This window comes from Patella vulgata, chromosome 2 (assembly GCF_932274485.2).
Source record: "Patella vulgata chromosome 2, xgPatVulg1.2, whole genome shotgun sequence".
NCBI lineage: Eukaryota > Metazoa > Mollusca > Gastropoda > Patellidae > Patella > Patella vulgata.
Window position 1 is genome coordinate 38,622,280 of NC_065880.2, and position 25,748 is coordinate 38,648,027.

At 36.0% G+C, this 25,748-nt stretch overlaps 1 protein-coding gene across 7 annotated transcripts in view; it reads left to right on the plus strand.

The window, feature by feature from the left end:
• The window catches only part of LOC126812589 (uncharacterized), a 93,639-nt gene extending 82,530 nt beyond the window's left edge, over positions 1-11,109 (plus strand). For 4 of the 7 annotated variants that reach the window (XM_050539051.2, XM_050539048.2, XM_050539045.2 and 1 more), the window contains exons 2-6: positions 4,731-5,566; positions 6,690-6,991; positions 7,478-8,084; positions 8,767-9,586; positions 9,799-11,109. In XM_050539051.2, the coding sequence (XP_050395008.1) occupies positions 4,731-5,566; positions 6,690-6,991; positions 7,478-8,084; positions 8,767-9,586; positions 9,799-9,984 (2,751 nt within the window). In that variant the 3' untranslated portion in view covers positions 9,985-11,109. Of the gene's footprint in view, positions 1-3,443; positions 3,585-4,081; positions 4,277-4,547; positions 4,648-4,730; positions 5,567-6,689; positions 6,992-7,477; positions 8,085-8,766; positions 9,587-9,798 lie in introns of those variants that run through there. The other 3 variants (XM_050539050.2, XM_050539052.2, XM_050539047.2) reach the window with 3 other exon arrangements.
• The last annotated feature ends 14,639 nt before the right edge of the window (positions 11,110-25,748 follow it).

Here is a 25,748-nt window from a genome sequence, read left to right on the forward strand (position 1 = left end):
AACGGTTTGGATAGTAACATATGCAATAAATAAAACACAGATTTGTGTAATAAATATTGTCCGCATGGACATGGGTGTTGAAATTTAGTAATGAAATAGTTATTATTCTCACAAATTAATTCTGTAAGCCATCCATCTTTACTAGGTGTTTTGGAACTATTGCAAGCATGGTTATGGGAGAGTCACTTTTATCAGAGATATAACACGTTCCTACGCATCTTGGTGCATCAAGTGTCACACTTTTAATTGAAGTCTTGTAATCCGAGATAGTTAATGATTGTGCTTTATCTTGTATATTAGAAGACAGTATTTATCTTTAAAGCCTAGATATTTGTTGATATCAGTACTTGATCTATGACAGTATTAATGACAGAACGTGATAATGATGAACATTATGATAGTAAACTTTAAGATCCTTTAATTAACCCTAAGATGTGCAAATGATATATTGTTCTAAATTCATCATTCGGTTTTTGTAGTCGTAAATTTCAATGTGGGGCGATATTGTCGTCTCCACTGTCTGTTTGCCTATCGGACTGCTGGTGGACATTCTAGAGGATTCAACGTTTTACGATCTTGTTTATTGCCCTTGATCACTTTGAAAAATCTTGTGGACCCTCTAAAAGGCTATGGTTATCATCCTATTGATTTGTTCATATTGTCTATGATTATATTCATGAGTGGAAAAACAATAGATTTTCAATGATTTTCTATAAATCGAACAGCTAAAGTTATCATCTGATTATCGGTATATGTTTTATGTAATAAGTGTTAGCGCTAGAAGAGAACTAGAAGAGAATTACATTTTAATCATTTTTGACAATTACTTTTGATGATTTTGTGTATACTCCCTCTACCTACAAAAACATATATATTCGACAACTTATATGGACTGTCGGACTACTTAGCAGTTGTGCGCGTGTGTTCTGTTGCCTGGCAGCCTATCTTTACTTCTATTATTATTAAATTACTACAAAATAAGTGTTGATGTAGGTTAATATGCTGTGGTATTTCGATAAGTAACCGGAAAAGTAGTTCCGTGATATTAAGCATTTATTCACAGAGAAAATTTGTCTGTTTACATAGTTTAATTCCGGGATTTTGTTTTGTTTAATTTTGAAAGCAAAATCAGTTATCTGTTAATATTGATATTATATGAGACAATTAGTTCCGTGGCATTAAAACCTTTATTCACAGAGAAAATCTGTATGTTTATATGGGAGATGTGGAATTATACATGTATTATGATCCATCTCGCACTACAAATGAACACTTCAAATTTAATCCAATCGACGCTTTATACAATATTGACATTTCAAGCATCTTAATTTTGTTCTCTATTTCGGTTTTCAAAGCTCTTCCGGATAAAATTGCCGTTGACGTCACCCAGAGCTGTATATCGTCCATATTAATGAAAGATGACATCCACAAAATAATAAAGTCAATCCATCATGAAGAACATTTAACTGCATGTTACGTTTGGCCATTTTCTAATACATTATGTTTGAAGGTCCTGGATAATCTTTAATTAATTTCCCGAAAAAGCAGGATTAATGATTGTGACGTCATCTATGTTTATGATGTATATTTTTAAAAAGTCTAATTAGGATTTCCAAGATTGGAATAACCGATAAGACAAATTATTGGTAACACCCACAACATTATCTAATGAACTCCCATTTCAAGACCCATCTTTTAGTGTCTTGTTTATTCTAGAGCATTAATTGCGTCTTAGTGGTCGCTCAAAGATCTATTCTTAACAGATTAATATCCGAAAGATGTTACAACATTATGTATTAAGGGCTTTTGAAAATAAAAACCGGCTATACCTTTGTGTGCGCGGGTGACCTTTTTAAATTAAAGATCAAGCGGTCGCTGTATGCATGGATACATTTGTCAACTGATATTTTAAAATGTTTCTTAGATAAGAAAGAGAGTTATTGTGTGGTGTAAACATTATAAGCACGTCCTTTAATTAGTTTAGTTATTATAATTATTTCCTTCATAAAGGAAGGACAAATGACATGGTATAGTCATTACATTTAAAGCGAGAACGTGACTTTTGTGTTCAGTCTATTAAGTGATAAAGGGCGATAATCGTTGTAAAGTAAAACGATTGATTAGTTATTTCTTCCAACTTTTATTCGACTGGGGTTGTTTTTGTAATGGATAAAACACTCTGATAACCCTTTGCTTGCCTCGTATATTGTATTTCCTAGTATTAGTCAACTTTTTCGGTTTTACTCATGACTTACTTAATATATATTTTATAGTTTATCTTCATGGAAAAATGGATTAGATCACTTGTTCTGTCATTATGTTTTATGTTATAATTAAAAACTCATAAAACTTTCCTGTAAATTTTCGTTAAATTAAACCCTGTAATGAAAGTCGCTTTACTCGTCGATGCTATTATATATTCCATGGATTGGCCTTGAAGATTCTGACCAATACCAATACGCAACCGAATCTATTTTTTTAAAATGTGTGTAATACATTTGTCGTAGAAATGTTGCTGGTTTCTCTAAGATGGGACACTTTGCTATTTTGTCTACTAGATGATATTTGGGGATATATCTATCGTGCGGGTTGAACTTTTAGAAGATTGTTTTAACAGTTCCAAAATTTATACAAATTTATTTATCTTGGCGTTGTATATTTTTTTAGTTGAAATAAATTTGGTATACGTGCTTTTTAAACATTATTATAATTCCCTATACACAGACAACCACAAACTACGTCTTCTTTCCGTCCGTCATTAAAAAAAGATTTGTACATCCGTTCGATTGATATATGTGACAGATGTATATATTAAATATTTATTGATTCGGGGATTAATTTCTAGGTGTCCTCCCGCTAAACTAACCATCTATCTCCTTTTATACTAATTTACATAAACAGGATGCGTCTTTTATTGCTATTTTATATCTCGGCAATCTGGTTAAATCCTTAAGTGAAATAGCCGTCTCTTAGCCACCTAATCTCAGCACAATAAGTCGATTGTAAGCCCCCGTATTATGAATACAGTTTTAATTGAGACTAAAGCCGATGTGATCTATCACACAATATGACGGTTTCCAACTACAGTCAATTTGATTATATTGAATAGAAAAGAACGCCCTATAGACTGTCAATTCTTAACGTCGTTGTCTACCGCTCTCACGACCCAGAAACTGAAAACACAACGATCTCCCAACTCTAATTTGTATATGCCTGCGTGTCTCTCTACCGACTAGCACTTTTTTTTTATCGTTCAAACTGATATCTCATTATCAATTGACAAATAATCATATCTTGAAGACAGATATCGAATTATAATTAATTTCTCCTTCATACATAAAGCTGCTTGCAGAAGTGAAAAATCGCGTTACTATTGTCTGCCTGTAACGCTAGTTATTCGATAAAGTATCGATTCCAGCCGTTTATGTTTAAATTACCTTATGTTATGCAGGTAATACGGTCGGGCGACAATGAAGTGACATTATACACACAGGTACCTCGCATTACACAATTACTACTTAACGACTCCGCTCTAGGAATCATTCACCGGTTCAGTAATGTTTAACGTATGGATGGACATAAAGGTTGGTTTGTTAAAATATTGATAGGTGATACTTAAAAGAAGTGACTCTTCTGTTCTATATGGATATTGAATGACTTTATCGGTGAGGAAGAAGACAAATTGCTAGACGCTAGTGTGTAGGAATATTGACGTCAAGGTGACGTAGAGTGAACTTAGAAGGAGGTGTGAAATGGCTTGGCTGGACAAAAATCACGTTCAACATGCCCACTGGTGTCTTTATCCGCATCTATGGACCCAAGTTTAGATAGACGTATCACTTCCATTTCATTATCTAAACAAAGGATTTGACAATATTCAAGAAGCTAATTTGTGTTGCTCTTTGTAATTATTTTGTCAATAGCACGCAGAAAGTGTAACATATGTGAAGAGGTCGTGTGAGAGATTTTTTAAAACTAAATCACAAAACACGACAACTTGTGACCCAAATTATAACTTAGATATCACTTTTCAGACTCGTACACTCAACCTCTTCAGGGATAACCATGTCTTGCACTGTAGTGGTTATGATAAAAATCGGAACAACGTACCCCCGTGGTCTGGAATGGAGTATTTTTCGTACCACGTTGTTCGCACTTGATATCATTGCTATGCACTTATTGCACATTTTTAACAAGTTAGATTTTGTTTACAGCCGTACCATCGCTTAACAATTACATATATATATCGCATTAAGTAAGAAGTATTTTAACTGGGGTATGTACGTATATATGTAATTTAAGATGTAAGTAGTTTTTGGAAGAGCGAACAAGTCGTGAATGTGATGGCTCATTAGATATTAGACTAATTACCCCGTGAAATAATGATACAAAGGCATCTAATTATACGTTTCCTGTCAATTATTAAGTGTTGCAAAGTGTCTTAAGAGTTTTTGTTTAATTCTGGATCGACTAATTGATAAAGATATAAAATAGCATATCCTTGCATGTAGTCCTTTCTCAAATTAATTTTATTACCTAATTAAGAAGCTGAGACAGATATATAGGGGTGGATTCGCAGCACGCATTCAATCGCTATTCATGTATTCCTGGAAAATTTCACGTAAAACTATCAAATGGGCCAAACAGGTCTGTAAAAAAGTTTTTATATTTTTAATTTGAAACTTTATTCAATCTGAAAATATTATATATGTTTATTTTTCTACTTGCAGACCGCCTGTGAGCCGCCACGTAAAATAGAAAGAGGGCCAAAGGACATCAAGAAGCAGCACAAATTCAACACTTCTGAAGAAGATCGTGATGAGCCTTTCACAGATAGTCCAGAAGATTCCATAGAAACGGATATTAAAACGGACAACAAGCAACCATTTAAGTACCAATCGGACGGTTCTAAAGCGGAATCGGACTCCGGTGAGTCGGAGTCACCGGACGGTTACGTAAGTGAAGCCGAATCTTTATCTGGTGATGTTCCTCAGGCTAAAGTTAGCAAATCTCCTAAATTTGATCCACCCAGACAAGTGTACCCATCTATAGCTTTTGATAAATCAAACTGCGATGATGACGAAGATGGTGATGACGATGATGATGATGACGACGAGGATGAGGATTCTGACACTATTATTGACGGTAAATTAGACGCTAAAAGTAATGACGATATACCTTTGATTAAATGGAGTGCTTCTAATTTTAACAACAATAATACTACTAAAGAACTTTCAAAAACTTTGCCAAACGTTAGTGACCCCGTTCTGCTAAAGCATATCGCGGACGATTCTTCGGATGATAGAAGATCAGACTCAACTGATGATACCCCTCTGTCTGTTTTAAGAACTTCATTGCAAGAGAATGAAATCTCACATGCCGAGAAGACCAAACAAGAGCAAGGTGATACAGAACATGCTTTAAGTGATCAACAACCCACAGAAAATGATGAGGTCGATGATGTCGATGATGAACATATTGATGTAGACGATTCTGCAAATCATAAACCTGAAAATTCAGCACCTAAAGAAAAACCAAATTTTCGATCACCAGAGAAAAATAACGGGTAAGTGATTTATAGTTATCTAAAAGTAGATGTTAAAAAATATATTATTTCATGCATTGGATCCATTTATTATAAGCGAAAGTTTTTTTCTCAAATTAGAAATATTTTCTCACCGTTTTCATAAATTGACCCCCCCCCCCCCAACTCACATTTTCTCAATGGAAGCATTCGCCCTTATTTTCTAAAATTGAAAACGTTCCCCCGTTTTCTTAAGTTGAAATCATTCCCCCATACCCCATTTTCTCAAATTAGAAGCATTTCCGTTCCCTTTCGTTGACTTTATATATAATAGAAGGTTCTTTGTATACTTGGTATATTAAATAACTTAAATCTAAAATAAACCCATATACCCGACACTTGTTGTATATCAATATATCTATTGTCCTTCTGCTGTATTGGGTTTGTGTAAATATAAGTTGTTATCAATATTGAATAAGACAAGCGATAGATCCAAGGTATTTATATCATCTGGTTATATAACTCATCAATTGTAACATAGCTTCTTATCTATCTTCTCAAGTGGTCGTAAGAAAAATCAATTTCTCAATTATACGCACACAGAACTGATAATGATAAAATTGTGACCCCTGCATAATGCCAAGTTAAACAGCTTTGACATATTATATTCGTATACCCTACACAAATCAAACAGCAAAAGAGTAATTAATTTGTGCATACAAAAACCATTTATCACTAAGTGTATTCAACTTGACTGAACTGACATAGCCAAGATTGGATTTGCCCATATGCTTTTATTTATTTAATGACAGTAGACGGGATATTATGCTCTCTATCTAGGCCTATTGACATTGATAATAACAGTTTGAGTGGCGATGACAAACATTGTCTATATGTGACAGAGTATCGTCTTATAGCTACTGTCCCAAGAGACGTGTGGCAATAGTAAAAATGGCTGGCCAGAAGTTGACTGAAGTCATAACGAGTTGAGGTAGCTGGAGAAAGAACAAATACAGGTTTATATTGATGTTATATGAGCCTGTCACTGTGCACAGGTGGGCTATCAATCGCCATGATAAGATTGGTTCAAATTATGTTTGCATTATTGTACGCTTTTTTGATGTATTTGTGTGTAACTAGCTAATTCTTTTATTATGTTCTACAGACATCAGCGTGAATCAAGACTCACCAGTATTATAAACCATCTAAGAACGTCCAAAGAAAAACTGTCACCTTCCGAGACAAAACCAGTGACAATGAGCGAGGGGCTTTTGATGCCCTCGTTTGATGAAACATCGTCAAGTGTTGAGAAGTACTCTAAAGAGCGTCGAGCGTCTGATGATTCTAAAGAGGAGAAAGCAGACGGCAAGGACTTGGAGCCAGGCGAGATAAGAAGAAGTGGCAGCACGGGGCCTAACTTTGATTCGACACCAATGACCGCATCATCATTACCTCCTCAGCCAATGGGTAAGTTTTGAAATATAAAAAACGTTATCTTTTTGTATCCCGTTTCTCTCATTTCTGAAGCATTGTGTATCCTAACCATGTCTCTTCTTTTATATCAAACTGAATGATTTATTATTGATTGTATGGAAGAGTCATTTAGATCTTTATAGCCTTCATTTCAGGTGTCCCATCATTTACATGGTGATTCTTAAGTTGTCTTCCTCTCGCTTTAATATCGCTATCTTTTCAACTAATTCAATACATAGCTCGCGTGGCGCTTCTATTCATCTGTATTTAATAAGCGGTAGAAATAAGGTATTGATTCACGTGACACAATACCGCGTCTTAAACACAGCCCCAGCACCTGTCACCTGACAAGAAATAAACTATATTGATTGTACATTGCAACTTAATATCACAACCTTTTCTTTTTCACGGGAGAAAGTTAACCATATGCCACTGAAGATTGTTTTTCTATATTTGGATATTTTTATTTTGTTTCTATAGTTCCGCCGCCATACTTCGGTGTTCCGTTTGATCCACAGTACCCGATGCTTGGGCTTAGTTTACAGCATCTCTTCGCCCAAAACCTCGCCACCTCCTACGGGATGAATGGGATGTCATTTCCACAGAAGCCGTTTCCAGATTTAACGGCCAAATCTAAGCCGCCATCCACTACTGTCAAAGCGCCAGCAGCGACAATGACAAAGGAGGAGTACAATAAGCAGCAAACCACCTCTCCTACCGCGGCCAGTACTCCACAACCACGTTTTACATCTAGCCCCGTGGGTTCAACTAGTTCCAGAGGTTCAGCACCATCATCTTCAACATCACCTAATTATTCTGCTGAAAAAGCTGCCGTAATGGCCAAATTAACAGAGAAATTGGCAAAGATAAGTAACAAGCCACCGGAGGTAATAGATAAAACGGTGAAATACGCCATTAAAAGAGCCAAACGTATGCAGAAATTGGAACGACTCCAGGCGAAACTCAAGAAGCACGACTTCGTTAGTCCAATTGCCGGCAAGTCTAACAAGGAATATTATAGAGATAGAAGTCCAGAAAGACAACCACAGAGATACGGCGACCCTAGTATTAGAGCCGATAAACGACAGTAAGTTTATTCTTTGAATGACATTTAGTAATTAGGACATAATAAAAAAAAAAACACACTATTTATAGATGACAGATGCTTTATTACTGTGACGGTTTAACAAGATTTCAGAAGTCGTTCTAATTGTGTATATATGCTTGATAACGACTTGTGAAATCTTGTTATTCCATAAATAGTGTGTTATTTCTGACAGCAAGTTTAATTTTTTATTCTATTAGTCCAATTAAGCAATGATTAATGGCTGGTTGTGAGCACTAGACAGTATTTCTTGCCCTTTCTTTAGCACCTCCTGAATATATATGTGATACATTTGAGAAGTTCTTTATACTTAATGATTTTTATAATACTTATGTAAATTCAGTTTTCTTGACTGGTTTGGAAGGTTTTATCATATATCGATTATGTCGGCCCAGCATCTGTTTGGGATTGGTTTAAAATGACAATTTTCTTAAACCTGAAATCTTGGTGTGAAGATGTCAGTATGTTGTAGGCAATGAGAGAAAGATATGATGACTTCAGTGTTAACTAATTAAAAATGGGAATATTATAGTCACTAGATGTTATTTGAAATAAATTTCATAATTTATCCATGTGGATGGAAAACCGTTCCATAAATTTATACAAATTTTAATATTTACCAAAACTATAACCAAATATTTGTAAGTTCCCATATTATTTTCAGGTTACCAGCCAACCCACCACCAGCACATCAGAATTCCAAACATGCCGGTCAGCCATCTTTCTTACCCACTCCAGGATTATCTGTAGGGTATCCTTATCCAGCTGACGTCATGGCTAATATATCTCCACTACAGATCCCCCTTCCCTCTCTCCAAATGTGGCAGTCATGTTTCCCCTTCACTATGCCTCCCCCAGGATTAGAAACCACGCGATTTACACAATTCTTTCACAACTTAAATGGCGGTATGATGGCCAGCCCTACATTAAAACGCCCAGCGGAAGAATCGGTGGTTGACTTAAGTTCTAAAAGACAAAAACTAATGCATAGTGAAAAAATGTTTTACCGCGATTCTGGAAGTGATAATTGTGTTACAAGTATTCATTCGCCGGCTATGATGCACTCGTTACCTAATGTGGTACCTAGTCCCAATCACAGCTCTGGATCTCCAACCACAGAAAGTAGTTCGTCGCCTTTTTTATCCAATGGCCCCCAGCTGAACTGTGAAACAAGTTCCTCGATACCGACTAGTTTCGCCGCTGTGTCTAGTTTGGCTGGGCAGCAATCATTGAAACAGCGCCTCGAGGAGAGTATCGACCAGGCATTGGATGGTATGGACGATTCAGAAAACGATGGGCGCCACGAGAGACAAGGACATAAATTAAACGGTTTTGGGATCAGTACTTGGTCGGATTATGAACGTAAGAAATCCTCTATGGAATGTACTTGTGAATTTAAACATATAGATGATATTCGGCGCTGGAGTACTGAAGATGTTTGTCGGTTTATGAGAAAATTAGATGGATGTGGACCATATATTGAAGTAAGTAAATAAAATGAAATCTTGTCAGCTGCCGTGTCTAAGCATTTTTTTTTTAAATCAATTCCTTGATAAAATACTTCTTCAATAAAAATGTGCATACTTACATTATGGCTGTTGGATTTCAAATATTTAAAGATTGTCTGCATACCGTAGCAAAATTAAGGAACATATTAGCCTTAGTCTTAATTGCTTGTGTACTTTTCTATTTTCAGACATTCCGTCGAGCAGGAGTAGATGGAAGCAGTCTGCCTCTATTAACAACAGACAGTTTGACAAAATCTCTTGGAATGAAACTGGGACCAGCATTAGTACTTACTGGAGCAGTTGCCAGAAAAGCGCGGGAAATTAGCAAAATAGTGCCATGTTCATATTGTAGGAAAAAGATTCAAAGGGGTTGACTAACTGTATCACCGTCAAAATAGACGGAACTATATCGACAGTGTGAACATCTTATAACAATGTGAATACGAATAACAAATGAGAATATATATAAAAACAATGTGAATGAGAATATAAACAATGAGAATATAGACAAAATAAGAGTGTATATAAGTGGCTTTTAATACGACGAAGGGCGGTATATTTCTTTATTTCAAACTATCAACCAACCTCTTGTGGATTTACTGAAAAGAGAAAACTTCCCGAAGTTTACGGACTTGCCAGTCAGTATATAAAAAGCATTAATTTATTCATAAACAGTGACTTATGCAATTTTATTTGTTTTTGTTTCATTCTTGGTATTTTATTCCACTGCAGTATTAGTGTTTATTTCTTAAAGATCAGATTATTGGTAACTTTAGTGCAGTAATAATAATAGTAATAATAGTTTCTGGAGAGATTTTGTCCGTCCCAACTTTTCTGTATTATACTGTGAACTATATTATATACCCGTATCTATTGTTATATCACCTCGACTATGCAATGGTCATATTATGGATGTGTATATCGTATTTTACGTAGCCATTGCTTCTGACCATTTCATTTAAACAATACCCTACAGGTTTATATAATTTGAAAATATATGGTATTGTAATCTATATACATATGTAAAGTATATATACCACATGAAATAATTGACAGCTGAAATCTCTAAAGATATTAAAAACTAAGATATCACGTGATCATCAATATCTGACCTTTTAGCATCGCTTGTAAATTACGCTTTTAGAATCTTTTCCGACATGGTTTTAGGTCAATATTCGACCTATTTACACGAATAAAATGTAGACTTCAATAGACGCAGTTATCCCACTTATCCAGTTACTAAATAATTGCATTTATAGTAATAGTACCTCTTAGATAAATATTTTAATGGTTTTTTTTTAAAACCTTTTTGCATATTAATACTAATCTTGTACCTTTGACCTTCTTGTTAAGGTAAAACAGATATCAGCCTGCATTTATTGATGACGTAATGACCTACATACCAAACGGTTTTTGTGGTCCAAGTACATTATTATTAGTTATTATGAATCCCTATTATAATGCAATAAATAAAAATTATCATAGTAAAAACTGAATAATTCTTTTTTTAATGGCTTCTTCACGTTTCATTTCCCTAACACCGCTATTCCTCGTTAATACTTATCCACTATCATCGTGTCCAAGTACTTGTCATTAAATATCTCACATTCGAGTTAAGATCCACACTGGGGGATTCGTGATGCTTTAGTGTATCTAAAGGGCAGCAATCAAGAATGTCTTTCAAATGAAAAACAAAAAGGACGATTATTGTCATCATCAACAATTGTACTATCATCTAAACAACGGTAGTCTAGTGGGCTAACGCTTGCGCTTTAGGTCATAAGGTATGTCATTGAGTCAAGTGCCATGGTTTCGATCCCAAGTTTATACATGGCAAGCAGTATGGTCGCCTGCCCAGCCTCGTAGGTTTTCCTCTAGCTCTTCTCCTGTTTCCTCCCACACGCAATTTTGCATCATATGTTAGTCTCGAAATGACCTATTCGCTCTCTCGATACTTTTATTTTTCTCTCGATATTGACTTCAAGAAGTAGTTTCTTGATATGCAGAGAGTTGTAAATTGCAAATTAAAATGAAATGATTCAAAATAATTGGATTTTCCGATTTCAGTATCAAATCGAGATAATGACTTCCTGGTTGTAGTGGTAGCTAACGTCACTTGTACATCTTGACAGTTGAAGATTATAAATGTGTAACTGTTTCTTTAAATACACCGAATGCTTAATATTTTGACATGAAGTTGCCATTAAAATATTAAAAATCTCAAATTATTAAGCACTCGGTGAACACCTCGACCGCTTTCGTATATATGTAGATCCGGAAATGGAACAGTTGCCTAAATAGATTGGTCAATTTTACACTGAATTAATATGTTAGAATTGAAGCTTGTTCACAGACTGCAGTGCAGTAAGAATATAATGTCGGGAGGAGATGTGAAATATATCACTCATTTTCAAATGGTAAACTCAATCCCACTTTAAACTGTACTGAAAAATTAAATAAGTACGAACGTACTATGGAACCGAGCATCTTGGAATTCTGACATCGGCTTTTTTGGAAGAGCGCCGCTCCCAAGAAGAAAGTAAACAACAATATTGTAGAAGATGAATTACATTTGACCACTGGTTAGGACCGATTGTGCTTGATATTTGGACCGGAAACTGGACAGTAATCATGTAAAACCTCATTGTTAAACCGGAACTGGATTTTAATAGTAATTCGATTTTACGCTCATTACCTACATTACTATCGAATAAAACTGGTATCGGCCTTTCACTGGTTGGCTAAATGGATAAGACGTTGGCTCGTTAGCCTGGGGGTAGCGGGTTCGATCCCGGTGTTGGCCGGGGATTTTCCGGTGTGGTTTCTCCTTGTCAATAGTACAGGATGGGAGCCAGACAAGGATAGTTGTTTAGTCGTTCAGTTGGGACGAAAAACCGAGATCCAGCGTGCACATAAAAGATCCCTTGACAGTTGGAATTCGATATAAGAGTAGGCCATAGCGCCGCTGTCCTTGGCAAAATATTCCCCCATAGCACACTGTATGGCGTAAGCCCGTCTTCATTAGCCCAGTTGGAGCAGAGCAGTAGGACGTTAAACCCCATTTCATTTCATTTTTCATTTCCTGTCGCTGGTACATCCTGGAAGGTGGTAATTAATCTTTTTAATTAGCATTTTGTTTTTTACGAGTACGTCTTCAACACGTTTATTTTTAAATTACTCTTTATTTTTAGGTATTTCATTGATAACAATCAAAGACGAAAAGACGCATTATTTATCACTGTGTGCTTATCTTTATCGTCACTAATTAAACTAACTTGTTTTCTATACCACCGTCTAGTACAAATATCTCACTGATTCCCAATTGTTAACATTATTTTGTTCAGACACACTTTTTACGATAGGGTGTTATGGAACAGGAAGTTCCATGAAAGTTTATTGATCTACACACTGTAAATGGCAGTGGTACAGCCCATCAATTTATGGGCACTAATCAGCAGGCCCGGGTTTGATCCCGTTGTTGGTGGAGAAATATGATGTGAAGAATATGCATATTATATATAACATCTTTCCTTGTCGGTCACTCTTTGCAATACACTGGGCTATATTGACAGAAAAAAAACGCTCTTGTCTGTTCTCGTTGGTAATTGTAGGACCCCACCCAGTCTGTTGATATTAATGAAACGTTATAAGCGGGATGCATACAATTGAAGATATGGCTTAAACGTCCAAATACAAAAACTAAGTGTTTGGAGACTAACACAGTTCCGGTGTATCTGTATTTCAATTATTCGCTTGCATGCAGAGGTCTTTAGCAGTGAGTCTGTGTGTTGTGGAGGTGGGGCAAGAACACCTACGATACGTACAATTGTGGTACCGAACTCTTATTTCAAAGTGAATAACGAAGAATATATTAAGCAGAACCTCGAGATGAATACCACTTGTTTATAATGTTCTAAAGAAATTCAAATTGAATTGAGATATAACGTCCATTCGACACAAACCACGTTGGGCAAGCGAAAGCTTGAGATCGACCACCAACCCCTGTATAGAACGGTGGGATACATTCAAATACAAAACAAGTGGTCAGGAGCAAGTGGTGACGACGAGAGGCTACAGTACGAATCTTCAGTGCAATCTTCCAACAAAACAAATGATTTCAATAAATAAGAGAATACTGAACCCCATTCCATTATCACTAAGATAATATTCGCCTATCAATCATCTATGTTATCGTGTTAATTAGCAGAATGATCGTGTTGATAAGTTAATTTCCTCTATAATACTTCACCCCTTTAATATCCTAATGTAAAGCCTGTTTTAACATGATTTCATTTTGTTCTGACTTAAGAGCATTGTTCTGTTGGTTCATTACAAGTATCAGTTAACATACCTATCCGTATCTTATATAGTAACATGGAATTATTAATATACATCCGCTCCATGAGGTAATAACTATTTAATCCTGCGGGTTTATACACCGGGTTGGATTGAGTGTCATGCGCGTGGCGGAATATCCTTAGGCAACGGATCAAAATTCCATATTGAGATACTGGTCTCTAAAGCTAACTTGCAATCGCCACAGTGGGGGGGGGAAACCGGTGGACCCGGAGAATACATAAGAGGTTGGGCAGGCGACCCTACTCCTTGTAATGCACAGGCTCGGATGAAAATCACACCAAGTGACTCGTTTAAAGCGCACGCGTTCGATCCCCCACCCCTCCCCTCCGACCTTTCAATCACCAGAGCAAAGGTACATATTATTTGATGTTCCATTAGTCGTCAGTGAATTAATCGATTTCGTACAGGGTTATACTCATTCAATATTTTATGAAAACAATTAAGCTTTGGGATAGTATTTCTGTGTGTGATGGTCGGTATTAACAGGTTATGCGTGGACTGTTGAAAGTTACAGCCAATCAGATAGTCAAACATATAAATAAAGGACTATGCTATCACCATTGTTGCTTGTGACTTACGTATTAGTCAGGATTAAAGATACATTATGGGAGATCAGACAAAGAGTTGGTAGTTCTCACTACAATAGTTAAAAAAGACTAGATGGTGTAAAGGGAACTTGCTGAAAATTGCAGTCAAATTGATCCACCCTGAACCGAGTATTTAGCGATGAATTTTGGTCAAAGCTTCGATCATCCTTACTGAATTCGGTATGATAAAAAACATAGTCTCGATTATCCATTTTACCGGGTTCTAATCCAGTAAATATCACAGGCTAGCGATGCCATTGAGAGTTGATTATGGTCTGGATAACTTAATTAATGTCTAATTAATAATTTAGATAACATTTCAGGCCTGAAGAAAGACCTGCAATTGGCAGATTCAGCCCTTGCATAATGTATATTTAGCAATTACGAGTGTACAGTAACTGTTGATCAGGAACCGAGTATCGCGTCATCACAGCCATCTTGGAAATCTCATCAAAAATCGAGGTCTGTCCATCGATGCGCAATTGCCGAAGTAGCAAGCATGTCAAGTTTCATGTCGATCGTACTGGAATTGACCGAAGAGGACCACCCAAGAAGAACAAGATGACTAGCACTAGGGGCGCAGTTCCGGGTCCAAAAAGTATAGTCTAACATGTTACGAATACTACTGCCGTATTGGTCTTAATCTCATTAAAACTAGTTTCGTTTCATTTAATATTTGTATTTGCACACTACATTGTCATAATGGCGTACATCAAAAATAAAACGAAAGGATATTGAAATTAGATTGGGAATAAATGAGTATACCGGTAACTTGTATACGTTATTCGTCATTGTTCAATTTTAAAATCGACTATTCTAAATCATTAGACATTAGAAAAGTGTAAGGCTACGAAGAGCGTATTCGAGTATTTATCTAAAATTTATTCATGTGTAATGCCGAAGTGATTAGATCGTAATTACTATTCACACGCAGAAAATACATTTACCGGTTTTCTTTGATATGTTGATGGTCTCATCTTCTGTGTTTCTCGGGTACGATGTAATCGTTCTTATGTTAGAAGCCAAACTATCCTAACATTGGGAAATACGATCTTTGCTGCGTCCTACTTTATATTCTTCCTATCATGGGTAATGGACCTGGTTGTCTTAAAGGCTAATGTCATGTAGCAAGTTCACCTGGCGAACAGTGTAGATAAATTTGACAAACGAGTATAATTTTGTCACCTTCGACACAATACTTTTTTTTATATTATTGATTCTTTTTAAAGGATATCTTACGGGTATTCACTTGGGGGCTATTATCTTCAATATCCGCCATGACGTATGGGTTTAAAACGTACATATGCCCACTCTTCAATAACTTCCAAGGCAGTACTTGTTTTCTAGTACATGTAATTCACTTGGTATATTTATATGAGTTTTACAAGAGTTTGTATTTTCTTAAATCTTACACAAAATTCAACCATGTTGTTTAAGCGAGTTGAATCGGTCAAGCACAAATGCAGAATGCTTTCAGATGGTATAATTGACACATAGATGCACGTGTCAGAGTATGCTTACTAATCCCTGATACTAGATCAAAATTTACTGTTATATATGATTTTGATAATTTCCCAATTTAGGAGTCCATTTTGTATATTATTCGAGTTTGCCTTTTGTTTTATGAACTCTTAGTCATTGATTAGCTCTTAGAATTATTAAGTACCGTATTTGTATTATATGAAATGAATTTTGGTTTAACGTCCCACTTTTCTGCCCCATCCGGGTCTAACGAACACGGGATTTGTATTATTGCATTAACATTTAGCGTATGGTTGATTTTAACAATATTAGTAGATGTCACGTTTATCCATCTTTGAGAGCAGAAAATGGCTATAACATTTGATAATTAAACAGAAATGAAATTAAATGAAATGGGGTTTAACTTGGCTAAAACGGGGAACAGAAATCTCCACATCATCACACGTTGCATGAACTACACGATACCAAAATACAGAGATCATCAACTAAAACAACAAAACAATGACATGGGTTGAAGACTCTGTAGATGCCATGAAACCCTCCGGGTTAAATCAGTCTCGAACCATTCACCAATAGATTGAATTCTAATCTTGATTAAATCGAAGCTTGGTATTCACCAGACCATTCAATTACAATTACATGATAATCGATTATAACAAACTTATCATATAATGACATTAAATGTAGACAATCATTTTAAACATCTAGAACGGGTTTATTCGGTTTATTTTCTATCCAATTGTAGGTCTATATCAATTGAATCTTTTAAAAAAACGACCTTTGCATAAGTTTAAAATTAAGAAACGACCACACTGATTTGCTGTCAGACACCAATAATGATCACATTACTATCATTGGGGACTTTGTGTTTATTGTAGACAAAATTAAACATGTTTTTGTTTATAGAAAGGTTCTATATCTCTCTCTTATGTGTGGCTTATCCCAAGAGCGGGTCGGAAGGTTGTAATTCCCACCTGATGAACATAATTCAACGTCCCTAATAACCACTTGGGTTTCTAAAAATAACAACAAATAACCATCATATTTGTCAACGAGGACATTAATTCTGATAATATTCAATGGTTCGGGGTGGGGTATGTGTCTTTACATGGCCCTACTCCCCATGCAAAACAATCCTGGATCTGGGTTGATATTTTATCAGCTAACTGTTAGATTTTAGAGAAAATGACAACCTGTAAGTTGAACAGATGGTAAACATACAGAAGCCTAGATGAAGTACAGTTTATATTCATCACATCTGATTCTATTTACACTGATATAATGGCGATATTCAACCCAAACATTATTTGTTTTACCCACCCTTTAAACATGAAGTTCCTCCAATCCCCCTCCGTGATTTAAGGGGTGTCGAAACTGAATCCTCCTCACAAACCACGGGAATGATCGGCATCAATCTTCATGTGACACGCATGTCTTAATCTGGCCACATGTTAATGATTTTGTCAGAGCAAGGAATGCGATAAATGGATATATAGGTTTACCGCTTGTTGTCTCGTGTCTCGCGAGACGTCGATTGTATCACATTATATTCACAGTTGAGCTGGTTTACAAAACACATGGAAGAACTTACCGAAAGAAAAAAGCTAAAATAAATTACCTCCCTTCCCCTTTATTCTTTTAATGATGGGTTGTGGCCATCGTGAATTTGCTTTAGCATGTTGACAATATTCTTGTTAAAAATACAAGGAGCCACGGTGGCACAGAAACAAAGACTCCGCCTCATTAACCAGGTGATACTGGGTTCGATCCCGGTGTTGGCAGAGAGAGTACCTCGGGATTTTTCATTGTGGGTTCCCATTGGCAACGAACAGCGTCTAGTCGATCGGATTATACGAAAAACCGAGGTCCTGTTTACACCTTGGCGTACACATAAAGAACCCTTGGTTGTTGGTATGCCCGTCTTCATTAGGCCGGTTGATGCAGAAAAGTAGGACGTTAAACCACATTTCACACCCAATCTTATTAGAAAAATACTCCATTCCCTGAAAAAAAAACATCGGGCGCGCATATGACAAAAATGTTTGGGTATGTGCTGATCATGATCTAATGACTAACGGTTGTGAGAAGATTTGGGGGAATTAAATGTCCAGTAGACTCTACGATTAATCGGCTGAAAAATACGTTGACAGAGGATAATCCAGGAATTTACTTAAGCGTCTATATTTATGGTAGATGGAAAACGACTAACCACAAATACACGTTGATAATAGATTCTCCCCCAATCAAGTCACGTGATAAACACGGATGAATAAAATAGAAAAGTGTATTTTTTTTTCGATTAAATTCTTTTGAGAGGGATTCGAAGAAAACTTTTGATAGATAATCTAATGTAAAAATGTTGTAGTTTGAAATATATCATCAAATCATGCGGTTTAAACGCGAGAAGGCATGAACTATATAGCTTAAATGTCGGTATTACGTCGCTTCTTAATCATTTAAATTTTGGAAGCGGTGTTCAGAATACTTTTGAGGCTACTGGCGAAAACACTCTCTTGTATGTTGTCGGTGATAAGTATCTGTTCACAATGTTTCTAATTGACGCTTTCTAGCGAATTGAGTTAATCAAATTCTCAATATTAAAAAAAATCAATTTCCAAGTCAGTTTATATTTATTCTTTCTGTAAAACATGATAATATCACTTAGTAAATCGCAAATTATAATACTTCTTTATATTGTATTATTTAAAAAAATTCCCTTATACAAAATTAAAGTCGCTTTTCATTATCCTCCCAAAATAAAACTGTGTCTATCATTTCCTGTATGACAGAGCAAGTAAAACATGAATTTCATTCTGTGTACTATGTGAACGTAAAGATTCTAAATCACTTCAAGACAATTCCTTATTTTAACAATTCTTTGTAATATTCATTTATGACCAATAGGTATAAGGTGGGATTGTATCCCACCATTTCAGTTTTTCGCCGAAAGCCATAATTGCGCAAGTCGTGATGTTTTTCAGATCAGATATTGTCACTTATTGTATATAGAAATCTACACAGCTACACGAATACGATCGTATAATGAAATCATAAAAATTCTGGTCGAGGGGTTATTTCGATTTAGATCATAACAATAGAATAGTGTCGCAATAACATATTTGTATGCCTAATGGTTAAACAGAAATAAATAAAATAGGATAGTATCTGAATACTTAGCGATAGGTTCAAGCCATAATTTCTTGCATATTGTTAAAAATGTCTCAAATAAAGTTAGGTTGTCTCTGCTTGGGGTGCTATAAAAGTGGACGTGTTACTATAGACATTGTATTTGTAAATAACGTGAAAGTCTAACGGGGATTTCAGAATTCTATGTCTTGCTCATAGTATGTAAGTGGATTCGTCATCTAATTTTTACCACAGTAGATGCATTTTAGTTTGCCCCTGGGCTTAATTCGTAAGAAAAGAAATAGTACCGATACCACCAATCTTAAAGTACTGAAGTGTGTATGTGTCAATAGTGCAGTAGATACGTCAACATATAGTGATCGCATCAGCGATTTTACCACAAAATTACCTTTGCAAAATTGTCTTTCTGGGGTAAAATCATCGCAACGAACACGATAAGTTGACATATTGCTTTATTAATATCATGCACGGTAGCAATCGCACTATTAACCCTTATACGCTTCCACAGTAAAGGGGATTAAAAATTTTAAAAGTTCATAAATTTAAAGTGACAAACTGGTGTAATAGTTAATTGATGTTTCTACGGTATATGGTTTCTGTCGTACGCTTTCTGGCAAAATAGTTAATTTACATGCTACCACCAACGATAGTCTTGTATAGCTAATTAAGACAAATAATTCAGCTAAAACAATGCCTAGACAAATTGGAGATAGGTTATGGAATTTAGGAAAACTTGATCAACCATTGTTTTCAAGTCATCAAGATATCAGAAGTCGTCAACGGGCTATGATGTACCCGATGTCTTTGTCTTAACAACTCGCCGATGTCAAAGACATTTTGCTGTTTATTGATGTTAACTGAAGGGCGAATCGGGGGAATCGTAAATATGGTATGGACCCACTTTGATAATTGAATCAGCCTTTGTGGGCAAGCTTGTGAGTTGAAATGGAAAGGAAAGCAAGCCGTAACGTGAGATGAATGACAAGACTGTGTTTACTCACGGACGTCCAACAGGAAGCGAGAAGAGGTACCGGCACGTTATGGCGTCAGTTGGTAAAGATGGCGTTCACAGCGATCCATTCCTTTTATCGCCAAAACGTGTTTTCACTGCCTTATATCTTCATTATCTCTTCTCCTAGGATTTATCAGATTCCAACCAGATTGAATGGTGCGTTGCCGTCCGGCCAATTGCAGAATTAATCGATGGCGCTCATGTTTTATAGCTCTCATAATTGCTAGTCTTAAACTCAACTAGGGGTCCACTTGTATAGAATTGATAGTGAAACAATTGATCTTGAATGTCGATATTTTCTGTGAAATGTGATAAAGGGAAATACATCTTCATATAATCGCTGTCCTGTAAGATACAACTGGACCTATATTCTCGTTTATTTTACTCGTATTGGATAACGAAACCATTCAATATGCATTGACCCTTCCTTATTACAGAATACATCTTCTCATTTTACGTTCAGCCATCTAATTTCTTTAATTCCGTTTTTTATACACACGTGCTTTCTTTGAATTTATATCGACTACACGGTTTATTTAATGGAGCCGTTTATGATGGAATAAATCTTCTCATTTTCCATTCACCCATCTAATTTATTTATTTCCCTTTTCATCAATAAATCCTTTGATTTTATTTGGACGACACTGTTGAACGTTTTCAGATTTTAGCTATTTTCTCGGTATTGTAGTTTTGAAGAAATAAAACATCTATATTTAAAGGGGCATTATGGGAGATTAGATATAGAGTTGACAGTTCTCGCTATAATAGTTTAAAAAAAATAGATAACGTAAATAGGAATATGCTGAAAATTTCAGTCAAATTGCTCCACTCTGAACCGAGATATTAGCTTTTGAATTTTAGGCTAGCCTCAATCATCATTACTAAAGACGGTACGATAAAAACAAAGCCTCGATTATCCATTTTTACGTTTAATTATTTTTCAAAAAAAGTATTCCAATCCGCTAATGTTTATTTAATAATTCAGATAACATTTCAGGCCTAAATAAGGACGTGCAACAGGAAGATTTAGCTCTTGCATAATGTATATTTAATAAGCTATATATCTTAGGAAATGGGGTCGAATGGTCTAATGTGTGCACTTTAGATCATAAGGTCTGTCATTCAGTCACGTGGCGTGCTTCCCATCCAACACTTGTACTGACAAGGAGTATGGTCGCCTGCCTAACCTCGTGGGTTTTCTCCATGTCCTCCCGTTCCTCCTTCTGCTAAAGACTCCAATGTGCATGCGAATTATTTAAATAAAATTGTACCAAATGCCGCTCCTGAAATGACTGTTGGGTGGCGGTTAAAACCCTCCCTCGCTATATATCTTGAAAACACTATTAAGTAATGGATAGACAATTAAACAAACAACGGCGCTATTTAAAGATCAAATTAAAGTGTACTATCAATGCTATTTTTTATTCAAATCATATATGGATAATTTGCGTTAAGGACAATTGATTATAAGGGGCGCCTGCCTCAAAGCCATAATTCTAATCCGGTCATCAAATTACTGTATCTTTTATAACGGCTTTATCATACGCCAATAAATCTTTTTAAGTTCGTGCACTTCTTTACGAAAATAACAAGTGTTGCACGCTTCCACGCCAAACGGTTATGTTTTGAGCAAATCAAATTTCGGAGAGAATATCATTGTTGTGGCTGTCGAAATTCGTGACTAAGCATTCGAGTCATATACACGGTATTGGTTTAGAAGATCGACTTCTCTTTTTTTTTGTAGAAATAAATTATCGTGAGGAATGGCAATCTGATTGACAATTCGCGTGAAAGAAACCCACTACGATTCAACGTTTGTAAAGTTCTCAAATTCCTCGCTATTTACTCAAGAAACAATCGTTAAAATCCTATTACATCTAAAAATAGGCATGGCTGTAATATAAAATGTTGTTTCTTGACTTCGGCTACATTTTATAAACATTAATTACGAACAAACCTTGGTTTGACAAGGAAAAAAATCTGGTCCATTGCGTGAAAGATCATGATGTAGGACGAATGTCCCGGAGCTCTCAAACTTCAATACTTTTAAAGTGATCGTTTCCGATCGTCCAACTAAAAACCAATGCACCGTGTACAAACTAACACTACTGTTTATATCACTACGCCTACTGTTAGTTAGACAAAATGGTTTTATTTTGAATATCATTCCGCCATGGTGTGGTTTTTCAAGAGTTTTGTTTTCAGTTTCAAACTTAAAATTTATTTTAGAAATCTGTGTCATTATATCAATTATCGATAATACTATAGATAAACCATAGGCGGTCACTTTTCCTATACTATTCATAAAGAAATATTCCAATTTAACAGGCCATTTGCTGATTTCACTATTTTGCCTTTACCGTCTCTTTAGGACTTCGAATTTTTTCTAATTGTTTGTATTGTTCGTACTTGGTTTTATTTTATTTATATATTTAACCGCCTTAGCTACACAACTTGCAGTCCTTGAGTGATTATACACATGGACCGCGATGTTTAAAACTTCCAATTTATTGAATGCTCAGAAAAAGGTATACAGACGCCACAGAGGTTTTTGAACCAGGAACTAGTTCCATACACTTGGTAATCTTCTTCTTGTTATTTTCTTTAAAGGGCTAAGGCTCCGCCATTTCGATTACACGATCGACTTGGACAATTGCACATCGATTGACAGCATTCCAATATTTGATATGCCGTATCAATTCCAAGATGGCTGCGATCATGGTGGGCCCCTAGTCCATGCTAGTACTTGTTTACACTTACCCTAACACTTACCCTAACCAGTTAACACCTATTAGCGCATGTTTAACCTTGGTGGGCTTTTAACCTCTGTGGTAGAAACGCCAATGGCCGAAATGTCGGTCTATCACAGACGATGTCTTCTGTGGTTACTATTCGCTACATTCAATCGACATAACAATAATTGGCGACGGTGAATATGCTACTCATCAGTGGAACTACTACCACGCAAGGGAACACAGAACCAACAACACTCTGGAAGGGTGGCTTTCAAGGATCAAGAAGCTAGTTGTTAAAGCTCACCCGAATGTTTTTTAAATGATCGCATTTTTACAACAAGAGCAAAATATTAATGAAATTATAATCGTACAGTATGCCGGGAGGCAGGAACCACCAAGGAAGAGATATAGATATGCCCAAATCCAAAGCCAGCTCCAGGAATTAAAAAGAAGACACGAAGAAGAGAAATTAACCTTAGCTGAGTATTTAGACAGGGTGTCTTATTAAATTAATTTGTTTTTATTTCTTAAACATGTTAAAATGTTAGTTAATTAGTCACATTAGGGATTATGAAAGTGTAAATTCTCATCATAACAATCTATAACTCTGTTGTCACATTTTTAATCCATTTTAATCCCTAAAAGCTGGATTCCCACGAAGACGTCGAAAACGACCTCCTTTAATCCGTTACGGTCAATAACTGCGCCTTCGTGGGAATAAACCGTCATGGTATCAGGCCTTGATAATTGTGCTATTTTTATCGACCACTCAAATATTCAATAAATACAAAGTGAGGGGAAGTAACTCGCATTTTATTGCAACTAATGTCGCCAAAGTGTTGTTGCAAGCTCTGTCAAAATATATTAGGACATCGTTTTAGGGGAATGTAACTTTGATATTAAATTTCTTGCAAAACTTCTCATAATCGAGTGCACATGCTGCTGTATTGTGGTAAACGTAAACAATGACGCCAAGACTGGTATGTAAACTTTTTTTTGATTGGTTCATAGATTAAACTTACGTGGCCAATGAAATCAAGTGATAAGTTAATGAGGTGTCAGTATTAACGTTTTATTCACTGGCGATAGAATTCTGAAACTATTTTTAATTTATTTTTTTTTAAAAAAAAAGAAGCAGTTTAAAGTAGGTTTGACGTAAACATATAATCGTAGTTCCTGTAATTTGTAAAGAAATTATTACGCACACGTGTAAAAAGAGACAATTTAAACATTCATTTCTAATGGCGGAACTGGATATTTTATTTATGTATTTTACGATTTATCTTCGGTTTTAAACAGTTAAATCAATGTAACCTATGTAGTGATGTTATTACAGCGTGTTCAATAAAACCGACGTAAATGGCTGATATAAAGGTCGAAGATAGCAGTTCCATTTTAAATAACGAAGAAACTACTTTGGTCGTTTTCCCCCGCGGTGGTAGACCATTATTTGTGTATACTAATAGTTATCGTATTTTTCTCCGGTGTTACCTGGATTTAACATACATTTGTGATACAGTTAGTAACGGTTTGGGTTCGAAATTTCCATACAACCACTGTCTAAATTAGGTTACGTCACAGTGAAATCATACACGCACTCTCCGTAGTATTTGGTTGAATATTAGAATTTGCGGTACAAATATTAATCATATGACCCCCCCCCCTCACACACACACACACACACACACACACACCTACGCGTCTCTTAAAATATCTTACTATAGGCTAACATTATCCAGTGTACATTATATAGTTACTACATTCTATTTATAGGATAGCAGGGGGTGGCATTTTCAAGACCGAATGGAACTGTTCTATTTATAAATGAAAGATGGATTCAAATTCAAACATGTGTTACCCAATATACTAGTAAAAATCAAATCTCCATTCTTACGGCAAACTTTATCAAGATTTAAATTCGGTAAAAATATTTTCATGTTTGATCCCGTTGTTTTAAAATGCCTTCTTGCCATCCATGGCTCACCATCACAGATCCCATGATCAGATCCCCAATACACCTAACATTGAAATCCGGCTGGTTGACAGCACTGACGACGAGACAACCTAGTTTATCGGGTCTGGGGAGATTTAGAAATGTACTGCACGGTAATTATGAAGACGGCGTCATAATAGTAAAGCACATGGGGCCATGGTTCATGGTGTAAGTTACCCCATTAACACGAGATACAGGTGACGTAACAGAAGGCCCCAGGCTGCGGTCGACTAGCAATCAACGGAAGTCAAAACAGTAGTGTAAATTGAGACAAGCTGGCGTATGAAATAACTAATTTGTAGTCATGGCACCGGTGTTCAATGAACCGTATCCAAAACCGTGGTGTAACTGGCAAGATATCTCGTAAACAAATGGTGTAACTGATTTGTACACACAGGCCGAGTTCAAGAAGAAATTGTATTTTATACGCAAATAATAATCAACCTTAACCCTATCTTGTCCGTAGGTTTGTCTTGTGTAACTATTTGTGTGTGGTGCAGTCCCCTGCATTTACCAATAACACTCGAGGGATTTACAGTTATACGTTTATCATACAGGCGAGCGGCGACAACTCTGAAAACACTCCCGTGACCGTCTCTACTACATGTAGCAATTCCAAAATATTTGAAAAATAAATGCCAAAAACAAAACTCTGTATTGGAGTACGTGTACGGTAATCAACGATCGGTTGTCAAGTTTCGTAAAGCTATACTTTGATCAACAATCTACCAGTCTTGGGCAATAAATCTGCAATTCCAAAACAGATAGAGATGACACAATTGTTAACTGCCCCTGAAAATATTGTCAACATTGGCCAAGAACT